A 12397-nucleotide genomic window follows, 5' to 3' on the forward strand; every position below is an offset into this window, starting at 1 on the left:
TACACTATCTATGGAGCCAGCCATGGTTGTCTCCCAGGCTAGACTTCAAACATCTGTCTTTGTTCATCTCCATTACATAATGAATTGGTAGGACTATTCATTTACACAATAAAGATAAGGGTTCTTTGTGCTTTTCTTTCAGCTCACAGGAAGTGACAAGTATTCTGCATTTCTGACCAGATCAACAGGGATTTTCTGTACTTGCTGCTTAGCATGAAAGATGAATACTAATGCAGCCACCACATCTAAGGACCGATAAACTGCAAAATATATATATTTTCTTTTTTCAGGTTTAGATATATATTAAATATGTGAATCTATACAGCATAGTTTAGAAAAGCTTTAATACCCATCTCTAACTTCACTTAGCCACTAAAACCAGTGACTTGCTGACCGCAATACGTACATATATATTGCGCTTTGCAAGTGGCTTACAGGGGTTATGATTGAAGCCATAACCCTGGTACCTTTTCTTTCAGCCACTGGCTGTCTTTCTTATTAAAGGGAAATGAACGGCTTATTAGTCACTGAATCGCTTTCCGAAGCTCCCTCTCACTGGTGTTTCACAGACTTACAGTGTCCACCGGCACGCCCGAGAAACTATCCGACGGTATGGCCAGCTGGTTACAAAGGCAGTGAAAGACTACTAGATCATCTATGATTGCATCTATGGCCTTGGAGGACTGGAGTGACATCATGAGGTCACTGCCGGTCTAGGGTGGAAGTAAACAATTTTTTTTTTTTAAAGCAAAAGATTAAAATTTTTGATTATTAAAGGTAAAGGAGAGATTTGGGGTCTTTTTGACCCCAGATCTCCCTATAAAGAGAACCGATCATCCTTATTTCTATTGCAAGGGATGTTTACTTTCCTTGTAATAGGAATAAACGTAATAAAAAAAATAAGGGGACAGTATAAAAATAAAAAATAAAATAAATAAGCAAGCTAATGTAAACGGTGTTTGCACCACACATGTGAGGTATCGCTGCAAATGTTAGAGCGAGAGCAATAATTCTGGGGCTAGACCTCCTGTGTAACTCTGTAAAATGCGTTTAAAGAGTCGCCTAGGGAGATTTTTAAGTACCGTAGTTTGTCGCCATTCCACGAGTGTGCGCAATTTTAAAACATAACATGTTAGGTATCTATTTACTTGGCGTAAGATCATCTTTTATATTATACAACAAAAATTGGGTATATATTGTGTTTTTTCTTTTTTATTATTCATTAAAGTGTATTTTTTCCTGAAAAATTGTGTTTGAAAAAACACTGCGCGAATACTGTGTGACATAAAAAATTGCAACAATTGCCTTTTTTATTCTCTAGGGTCTCTGTAAAAAAAAAAAAAAAAAAATATATATATATATATATATATATATATGTTTGGGGGGTATTAGTAATTTTCTAGCGAAAAATACTGATTTAAACAAAAAGTGCCAGAAAAGGCCTGGTCTTCAATTGGTTACAGTAAATTTATAACCAATAATTGTTCCTTTAGGTCTGGATAGAGTGAAGAATGGTTAACCCCCTAATAGCACTGTTTATTTTCACTCTGTGTCCCTCTCTATTTGTACCAGTGACCACTGTTCTATATCATTTTTCCCATTGTCACAGCAACGGGGGTGGGGGGAACTCATCAAGTGGAGACACTGGTTATGATGATAGCTATCTAAGAGGGAATTTCCTCTCACTTTACAGACATTTCCTGTTGTGATCTACCAAGTGGGAAATAGACAGCAACTAAAAAAAAATAAAACTTGACCTGGGGGTTTAAATGATTTCATAATGAATCTGAAACAAGAAAAAAAAGATAAACACACAGTTGAAATGAATGGACAGCAGCTGTGTTACCTTCCAAAAGATTTGTACTTTCATTAAACCCCATTTTGAAATCATGCATATGTTGTGGGGGAGCCTGCAGGGGGCAGCACTGTTCTATATCAGAGTTTTACAACTCCTGGCTAAATCACTGGACTTGAGATGAGCATAATTACACTGATGAGGTCCTTCCACTGCTCTCCTCCACATGTAAGCTGCCTGAGCACCTTCACTCTAACTCCCAGTGCCTGAAAACCGGCCTAGTGTAGTGCAATAAAGCTTTCATAGTGCATGGACTTCAATCAGCCTGACTTTATCTGTGCTGGCATTATTTAAAAAAAAAAAACATTTCGGCTGGCTTCACATTTGTGGTAAACATTCACTAAAGTGCACATTAAACTGCAACGCAATAACACAAGAGAACACAATCGGTGGAACACACCTTGCAAGACTGCCCCAATGCACATGGGAGCCATTTGTGCCTTGTGGAACTTTGAAAAGGTTCCCGTTCATTTCTTGGGCATTGTTGTGCATTGGCTGTTCATTCAAAATGAGTTAGGTGCCTAAACGCAACGCACATTCATGTATAAACTGTGTTGCGTAAATCAGTGGATTTGTTTATTTGCCTGCAGTTTTAAAATAAGAATTTGTGCTTGCTGTTTTACTATCAATATTACCTTATCACCATAATGAAAAGATCATAATCCAAAAAGGAAAGAAGGAGGAAGGAGAGAAGACATCAGAGAGGAGATCTCTTCAGTAGGTTGATGGACAGACGAGTAAGGAAAGAAAATCAGCTGACCGAGAGCAAGAAAAAGATAAAAGGTGTTAAAATACAGACAAGAAACTGAAAAAAAAAAATACAAAATAGACCTTATATATATTGTACATACTACAGGAAAGGGGGAAAGCAGTGTAAAGCAGCAGGCAATCTAAGGTCTCATGCTCATGGCTGTACAAAAAGTGTTCCATACAGCATCTCAATTCATACAATAATACTCATGCTTACTTTCATGAGTTAAAGTAGAACTATAGGTAAAACATTTTTTTTAAAAATTTGGATAGAGTAAGGGAGAGTTATAACCCCTGTCAGCCATCTGTGGCCCATTACAGACATTTTCCTTCACTTCCTGTCCCATAGCCAAAACAGGAAGTGAGCAGAAATCCCTGCAAATTAAAGGAATTCCTTGGGGACTAGGAACTAGGTCACCAGAACTAGTGTCCCCATTGGACAATTTCCCTTCTATTACTTTTCTTTCACCACTTAAGGACCGGAAGGATTTGCCCCCTTAATGACCAGGCCCTTTTTTGTGTCGCTTTAACTGTCAATTGCACGCTCGTGCGATGCTGTACCCAAACAAAATTGATGTACTTCTTTACCCACAAATAGAGCTTTCTTTTGGCGATATTTGATCCACTTTCCTTTTTTTTTTTCGCTATAAACAAAAAAAGAGCGACAATTTAAAAAAAAAAAAACAATATTTTTAACTTTTTGCTATAATAAATATAAAAGAAAAATAACCACTTAAGGCAGCTGGTCCTTAAGTGGTTAAAGAAGAAGTATGGGTTTGTTTTTTTCCCCCTTTTATACTTACCTAGGTGGATGCAGCATGGAACTGATGCTGCATCTGTCCCCCGGCATCTCTGCACTGGGAACCGAGCCATCAGTTCTCTCAGCTCCCCGAACGGAGAGCTGCTGCCTGTCAGTCAGTAGCTCTCCTGCTCTGCTCCTCCAAGCTCACTGGAGCACTAAGCTGTGGAGGAGTGGGAGTGGCTGTCTCAGGCTCTCAGTGGCTTGCTGAGAGGCTGAGACAGCCGTCAGTCCAGGCACCTGGCGGATCCAGACTTCCAGAGTCGGGATGACGCAGTGCCTGGACTGATTCCAGTGAAGTCAGCAGTGAGCGGACTTCAGTTCCCTCTCTGCCGAAAACAGGTCACAGGAGTGCAAAACGAATTGCACTCTTGTGACCCTAATGCTGCATACACACAAGCGGACTTTCCGGCAGACTTGGTCCGGCTGACCGGACTACGTCGGACAATTCGATCATGTGTGGGCTCCAGCAGACTTTTTTTTCCCAAAAGGCTGATGGACCTAGAAATAAAACATGTTTCAAATCTTTCCGACGGACTCGAGTCCGGTCGAAAAATCCGCTCATCTGTATGCTAGTCCAAGGACTAAAACCAACACTAGGGCAGCTATTGGCTACTGGCTATCAACTTCCTTATTTTAGTCCGGTCGTACGTCATCACGTACGATTCCGTCGGACTTTGGTGTGATCGTGTGTAGGCAAGTCCGTTCGTTAGGAAAGTCCATCGGAAGTCCGCCGAAAGTCCGTTGGATAAACCGTCGGACCAGTCTGGTCGAAAAGTCCGCTCGTGTGTACGCGGCATTAGGAGAAGCCCAGCCTAACAAGCTCAGGCTGGACTTCTCCTTTAACTTTCAATGATAACAGTAAATAGGACAAATAGAGAGGATGAATCTCCCTAACGGGGACACAGACAGCAATAAAAAACTGACAGGTGTTCTAATCCCTCTCCACTCCATCCAAAACTAAAAAAAAGTTTTGCCTTTAGTTATACTTTAAGATGCAAACTATGCACAGTTATTCTGTGCCTGTGCCTCCAACGCTGGCTACACATTGTTGATGTCTACATCTTATCCTGAAAGAGTCATTCATGCAACGGTGACAGTGCAGACTAAAATGTTTACACACATACAAAATATGGTAAAAAGCAGACTATGGACATCGATTTTTCTTGGTTTGATATACAGAGCTCTATTCATCACCCACTACACAGGTCTTCTCACCTGTCTGTCATTAAAGTGTTACTAAACCAAAAAAGGTTTTTTACCCTAATGCACTGCTTGCATTAAGGTAAAAAACGTTTTCAGTGTCCCTGTGCCCCCTCTTCCCTGTGTGAAGGAGAAGAGAGGGGTAAAGAGATCAGCGCTGTGCACGGCTGCATCTTTTCTCCCCTTACTTCCTCTTTACACTGCATTCAAGCAGCAGCAGGAGCCATTGGCTCTTACTGCTATCAATCAGAGGAAATGGGGGCGAGCACAGAGCAGGTAAGTAGAATGTGTTTGTTATTTTAATTAAAAGAAAATAAATTGAGTTTAGTAACACTTCAAGTTCTCATCCTCTTATATTTTCCAAATGCACTAATCTATTACAGCAAACACATGGGTAGACAACAAACAGTAGCTATAAGCCCCCCCCCCCCTCTGACTTTGCGGCGCCGTACCAATTTCCAGAAGTAGTTTCTGCACTACTTTTGGCGACTTCGGGGGTGATTTCAATAGAAATCTGTGCATGAAACCGCACAGATGTCTTTCGAATAGCCTCCGAACTTGCACTGAAATGCGGGTTTGAAATCGTCCGAGTACAGCTAAATTTGCACAATTGCAAACCCGCCTTCAGCGTGAGCGAGGGCATAATGATACATTTTAAAAAGGGCAAGTTATCTTCAACTTACTGCAGGCTTTGCTGAAGGCGTCTTGCTGGTCTCTGGAGTTTTAGTTAGCCATTCATTAATACGACTGGATACACCCACTTTTAATCCTGCTGTTTCCTGAAACCATAAAGAAATCAATCAGAAAAGTATACAGTATTATCAGCTTTGGCCTCAATAGTAATCATTTCTATATTAAAAAAATCACCATTTTATATACTGTATATGAGTGGGGACGGAAAATATTCAGACCCCCTTAAATTTTTCACTCTTTGTTATATTGCAGCCATTTGCCAAAATCATTTAAGTTTGTTTTTTTATTCCTCATTAATGTACACACAGCACCCCATATTGACAGAAAAACACAGAACTGTTGACATTTTTGCAGATTTATTAAAAAAGAAAAACTGAAATATCACATGGTCCTAAGTATTCAGACACTTTGCTGTGACACTCATATATTTAACTCAGGTGCTGTCAATTTCTTCTGATCATCCTTGAGATGGTTCTACACCTTCATTTGAGTCCAGCTGTGTTTGATTATACTGATTGGACTTGATTAGGAAAGCCACACACCTGTCTATATAAGACCTTACAGCTCACAGTGCATGTCAGAGCAAATGAGAATCATAAAGTCAAAGGAACTGCCTGAAGAGCTCAGAGACAGAATTGTGGCAAGGCACAGATCTGGCCAAGGTTACAAAAAAAATTCTGCTGCACTTAAGGTTCCTAAGAGAACAGTGGCCTCCATAATCCTTAAATGGAAGACGTTTGGGACGACCAGAACCCCTCCTAGAGCTGGCCGTCCGGCCAAACTAAGCTATCGGGGGAGAAGAGCCTTGGTGAGAGAGGTAAAGAAGAACCCAAAGATCACTGTGGCTTAGCTCCAGAGATGCAGTCGGGAGATGGGAGAAAGTTGTAGAAAGTCAACCATCACTGCAGCCCTCCACCAGTCGGGGCTTTATGGCAGAGTGGCCCGACGGAAGCCTCTCCTCAGTGCAAGACATATGAAAGCCTGCATGGAGTTTGCTAAAAAACACCTGAAGGACTCCAATATGTTGAGAAATAAGATTCTCTGGTCTGATGAGACCAAGATAGAACTTTTTGGCCTTAATTCTAAGCGGTATGTGTGGAGAAAACCAGGCACTGCTCATCGCCTGTCCAATACAGTCCCAACAGTGAAGCATGGTGGTGGCAGCATCATGCCGTGGGGGTGTTTTTCAGCTGCAGGGACAGGACAACTGGTTGCAATCGAGGGAAAGATGAATGCGGCCAAGTACAGGGATATCCTGGACGAAAACCTTCCCCAGAGTGCTCAGGACCTCAGACTGGGCCGAAGGTTTACCTTCCAACAAGACAATGACCCTAAGCACACAGCTAAAATAACTAAGGAGTGGCTTCACAACACCTCCGTGACTGTTCTTGAATGGCCCAGCCAGAGCCCTGACTTAAACCCAATTGAGTATCTCTGGAGAGACCTAAAAATGGCTGTCCACCAACGTTTACCATCCAACCTGACAGAACTGGAGAGGATCTACAAGGAGGAATGGCAGAGGATCCCCAAATCCAGGTGTCACAAACTTGTTGCATTTTTCCCAAAAAGACTCATGGCTGTATTAGATCAAAAGGGTGCTTCTACTAAATACTGAGCAAAGGGTCTGAATACTTAGGACCATGTGATATTTCAGTTTTTCTTTTTTAATAAATCTGCAAAAATGTCAACAATTCTGTGTTTTTCTGTCAATATGGGGTGCTGTGTGTACATTAATGAGGAAAAAAATGAACTTAAATTATTTTAGCAAATGGCTGCAATATAACAAAGAGTGAAAAATTTAAGGGGGTCTGAATACTTTCCGTTCCCACTGTATATAAATGATCATATCTTTTATATCTTTCTATAATATTGTATACATTATGGAGCATACTTTCCGTCCCCACTGTATATTTATATATATATATATATATATATATATATATATATATATATATATATATATATATATATATATATATATATATATACACACACACACATGCATACACAGTTTATGAGCAGGAGGGAGAAAGAATAAAATAATATTGACCTGGATCCATTAGAGATTCCCTGTCAGTATTTTACACACTGCATGTACCTTGTTTGGTGACGTTACACCCCCTGGGGATGAGAAAACGTTGCCTTTCTCCCACATACTTTTGATATTACGAACACCTTCTGCTGGCAGCGGCAGGTCCGATGGAGCAGCTTTGGCAGGTTTGGCACTTTTGTTGTTCTGGAAATTGAATACATGAAACATTATTACAGATGGTTTCAGGTGACTTTCTTATTCTGACATCTGAAACATTTTATATAACATTGGATCATTATCATAAGAGGTTTTACCATTTTTTAAGATCATTGTTTCATAAAAATGCCAACAGGTTATGCTTTCCCTTTCTATTAATGTGGCATTATCACATTAAAATCAGATTTCCAATAGTGAGCAGTAGGGTCTATAATTTTTACCATAGGTGTATTTTAAATAATAGAGACAGAATATCAACCAAAAATCCAGAAAAAACACTATATAAATGCTATAAATTGAGTTGCAGTTCAGTGAGTAAAATAAGTATTTGATCCCAAAGCAAAACGTGACTTAGTAGTTGGTGGAGAAACTCCATGTTGGCAAGCACATAGTTGGTTACCAGGTTTGCACATATCTCAGGAGGGATTTTGGTCCACTCTTCTTTACAGATCTTCTCTAAATCCTTAAAGTGGATGTAAACCCGAATTTTTTTTTTAAATCATACTGTAGAGTATAAGATTTCCTATCATTTGAGCCCAGTCTTGCCACACAGAGTTAATCCATCTCTGAGCAATCCTCTTTTATTGTTCAGTGAGATAAATCTTGACAAACTTAGAAAAACTTTGTCAAATACTCCCGGTTGCTGTGAGTGACAGGTGATTTACATATCTCGTGCACAAGCCTAAGACACATGCAGTATTTTTTAATTCCCTCCCACTCCTTTCTTCAGCAGCTCTGCAAGGATTGGCTGTTCCACACCTCAGCATGATTTGGCATGCTGAAGTCATGTGGTTACTTTCCTGTCTTTTCACTGGATGTTAGAGATCATAGCAGAAGTTCAGTGTTAGAATTACAAAGGAGAAAATGCATATTGATAAGGGGAGTGTAGAGGTGGGCAGGGAGTCTACTGACATCACAACTCCACCCACCGAGCTCAAGACAACAGACCCACCCACAGAATATGCAGAGGGGAGACATTTGACAGTTAAAGATACATGCAGGAGGCGTGTATAGCCTTATAGATAACCCCTATGGCAGTAGTTTAGAAAGGATGACATTGGGTTTACATCCACTTTAAGGTTTCTTGGCTGTCGCTTGACAACTCGAATTTTCAGCTCCCTCCATAAATTTTCTATAGGATTAAGGTCTGGAGACTGGCTAGGCCACTCCATGACCCTAATCAATTTCTTCTTGAGCTACCCCCTTGTTGCCTTGGCGGTTTGTTTTGGGTCATTGTCATACTGGAAGACTCATTTTCAGTGTTCTGGCCGATGGAAGAAGGTTCTAATCTAAGATTTTACAATACATGGCCCCATCCATTGGCCCCTCAATGCAGCATAGTCAGCCTGTACCTTTAGCAGAGAAACAGCCCCAAAGCATAATGTTTCCACCTCCATGCTTGACTGTAGGGATGGTGTCCTTAGGGTCATAGTCAGCATTTTTCTTCCTTTCCTCCAAACGAGTTAATGCCAATGAGCTCAATTTTGGTCTCTGAAGTTTGCCAATGAACATCTAAATGATTCAGAGAAGGATTGGGGGAAAGTGCTGTGGTCAGATGAGACCAAAATTGAACTCTTGGCATCAACTCGACTCACTGTGTTTGGAGGAAGAAAAATGCTGACCCTAAAAACACCATCCCTACATTTAAGCACGGAGGTGGAAACATTAAGCTTCGGGGGTGTTTCTCTGCTAAAGGTATAGGCTGATTTTGCCACATTGAGGGGCCAATGGACGGGGCCATGTATTGTAAAATCTTGGATGAGAACTTACTTCCCTCATCAAGAACACTGAAGATGGGTCGTGGATGAGTCTTCCAGCATGACAATGACCCAAAACATATCGCCAAGGCAACAAAGGAGTGGCACAAGAAGAAGCACATTAAGGTCATGTAGTGGCCTAGTCAGTCTCCAGACCTTAGTCCAATATAAAATTTATGGAGGGAGCTGAAACTTCAAGTTGTCAAGCGACAGCCAAGAAGCCTTAAGGATTTAGAGAAGATCTGTAAAGAAGAGAGGATCAAAATCCCTCCTGAGATGTGTGCAAACCTGGTAACCAAACGTCTTAACTCTGTGCTTGCCAACAAGTACTAAGTCATGTTTTGCTTGGGAATCAAATACTTATTTTACTCACTGAACTGCAACTCAATTTATAACATTTGTATCATGTGTTTTTTCTGGATTTTTGGTTGCTATTCGGTCTCGATCATTTAACATACACCTGCGATAAAAATGATAGACTGCATTTCTTTGTAAGTGGGAAAACTTACAAAATCTGGAGGGGATCAAAAAAATATTTTCCCCACTATATATATATATATATATATATATATATATATATATATATATATATATATATATATATATATATATATATATATATATATATATATATATATACACACACATATGGAAGGATCCATCTCTGCATACTGAACATACTGGAAATGGCTTTTACTAAATACATTTCTTGAAAGTAAAGTTCACCATACACTATGGTACTTTTTTTAATAGAAAAAAATTAATGTTTCTTCTTTTTACACATTACTGGAGCTCAGGCTTTGGCTGAACCAGGAGCAGAACAGTGCCTGTTTGACCTTCCTTCCCCATATCTTTTTGCTGAACTGCAGTCATGTGCAAGATTTTGAAGAACTTCATGTGTCAAGGAACTTCTATGTTAATTCCTGGGATTGTAACACTGCTGCAAATAAAAACGGTTTCTGTTTGATAGCATGCATTTTCTCTTTTCAATGTTTATGTTAAAACTTGCCAAAAACTCTAGGTGTCACTGTTCCCTCAACAATGGACAACTAATAACTCCTAACTAACTTCAGCCCAAAGCATTTATGTGGCAGCATGGCGGTGAACTATTTGCTGTGCAGCTATATATAGCGTCTGCCAGCATTACTGTGTTGCTTGGAGTGGACTCAATCAGTGCCCCACAGTAATGTTACTGTGTCGTCACTCACACCTTCCAGTCACCTTGCAAAGATCAAGCTTTCCTGTATATTTAATCTTACAGTTTATGGGATGTGGTGCCTTTGGTTCTCCCACTACCCATCCCTAGTAGGGATGGGCTCAGGCGTGTTCAGATCTTAGTCCCAACCCACCTGAGCAATCCCACCAGGAAGCCGTCACTGCACACTGCCAATCATGAGTAGCCTAGTCAGGGCATGTGTATGTGCAGCTGCAGGCTCGGGAATGCTCCACTGCCTATGATTGGCGGTTTTCAGTGAAGGTGTCTTAAAGGGATTGCTCAGGTGGGTTGGGACTAGGATTCGAACACGCCTGAGCCCATCCAATAAGATCAGCTCCCAATCACATGATCACTGTGACAAGCAATCACATAACTGGGAAAGCTCAGAAAATATATCTGGTGTTTCGATTTTATTCAATGGCCTCTGCAACAGGAAGGAGTTAATAAGTAGTCATTAAAGGATCTCTCAAGGACTCTACTGATGAGGTCTCTGTTTGGAACTCCCAAGTCTGCACAACTTCTGTACTCATTATGAGGGTCTCCTACTCCTCTTCCTACATAAAATGTTTATTTTATATTATGGAGAAGAAAACAGAAGGAGCCGAGACACACAAAACTCCCAAGTGGACAGGAGCAGAGCTGGGAATTCTGGCAGGGGGGAACCTGCTGTTGGAGTATCCAAGAAACCTGAGAAACCAGGGGCTGACAGCCCACCAAGCTCCAATTTTTCGGTGGAGTAATACTTACAATCTTTTATATCATACTTACTCCAATTGCACTGGTGTATTGCTCAAGTCGGCTGTCAATCTTGGACACCACAGCTGGTTGTGAAGACTTAAGACTGCAGAACAAAGGTGTTATTTACAAAATGAAAAATTGAACTTATAAAATTATTAGACATTTCTGATGTTGAACAGCATACCTAGTGCAGTCATTCTACAAAACAAGCACATGCATTTCTTAGTTCAAACCCACCTGACCTGTGCCATACTATCAGGAAGCTGTCACTGTGGACAGCCAATCATAGACGGCAGAGGCAATTCCCTACCCCGCAACTGCATGTATACTGTGTGTGTGTGTGTGGGGGGGGGGGGCCTCCACCTTCTTATAATTACCTGTCTGCAGTGTTCCTGGCTGGATGGCTCAATCTGGTTCTGACTCATTTCTCATTTCTGAACATGCCTGAGCTCATCCCTGCTGGTCATTCATTTACTGTATGCCTTGCTTACCAGACTTAATTGGCCTGTTTATTCAGATTTTATTCATTTATAAGGAAACAATGGACCAAATTTATCTTATATTTTCTTATGACCCAAAGAAGACTTACTGGATAACTCTTCATTTTCAAAAGCACTGTGTATCATAAACAGTTTCCAGCTTTATTTACATCTAAGCATTACTGTCCTATTTCATTCTTTTTTAGCTAATTCTTATTTACCTTGCACACACTCCAGCATTGGCTGCTCACCATAGTTCATGGACAGGCCTCCTGAAAGTGACAACAGTGGACCATGTGTGTGCAATATGTGTCAGCACAGCAGCTTGTTACCACCAAAGGAGCATGTGACAGGGCTACAAGGCAAAAAAGCAGCATGGCATTTCTGAAATGGTACTTGTAATTGGAATATTATGGTAATTCATTTTAATGAAAGCTCCATATTTAAAAAGTTTGAAAACAACTTGAACATGCATTACAATGTATGTAAAGACTTGTATGTGTATGTGTTAAGGGCTTACACCAGGTCTTTGCTGCTGTCTGTTTCCTGCTTGAGAGATTCAGCCTTTTATTTACACTGTTTTTTTTGTTTTTGTTTTTTTCAAGCCCGGTGTGTGAACACACTCCATAAACTCCACCCGGAGCAAAAAAAAGTGCACA

General features: G+C 40.5%; 1 protein-coding gene across 6 annotated transcripts in view; it reads right to left on the reverse strand.

Annotated features, from left to right (window-relative positions):
• Positions 1 to 12397, reverse strand: part of CALD1 (caldesmon 1) — a 266015-nt gene that overhangs the window by 9871 nt on the left and 243747 nt on the right. For 5 of the 6 annotated variants that reach the window (XM_073621277.1, XM_073621276.1, XM_073621272.1 and 2 more), the window contains 3 exons: positions 11290 to 11362; positions 7399 to 7536; positions 5291 to 5386 (listed from right to left, as the gene is read on the reverse strand). In XM_073621277.1, the coding sequence (XP_073477378.1) occupies positions 5291 to 5386; positions 7399 to 7536; positions 11290 to 11362 (307 nt within the window). Of the gene's footprint in view, positions 1 to 2490; positions 2611 to 5290; positions 5387 to 7398; positions 7537 to 11289; positions 11363 to 12397 lie in introns of those variants that run through there. The other variant, XM_073621275.1, reaches the window with a different exon arrangement.

Source organism: Aquarana catesbeiana, linkage group LG03 (assembly GCF_042186555.1).
Source record: "Aquarana catesbeiana isolate 2022-GZ linkage group LG03, ASM4218655v1, whole genome shotgun sequence".
NCBI lineage: Eukaryota > Metazoa > Chordata > Amphibia > Anura > Ranidae > Aquarana > Aquarana catesbeiana.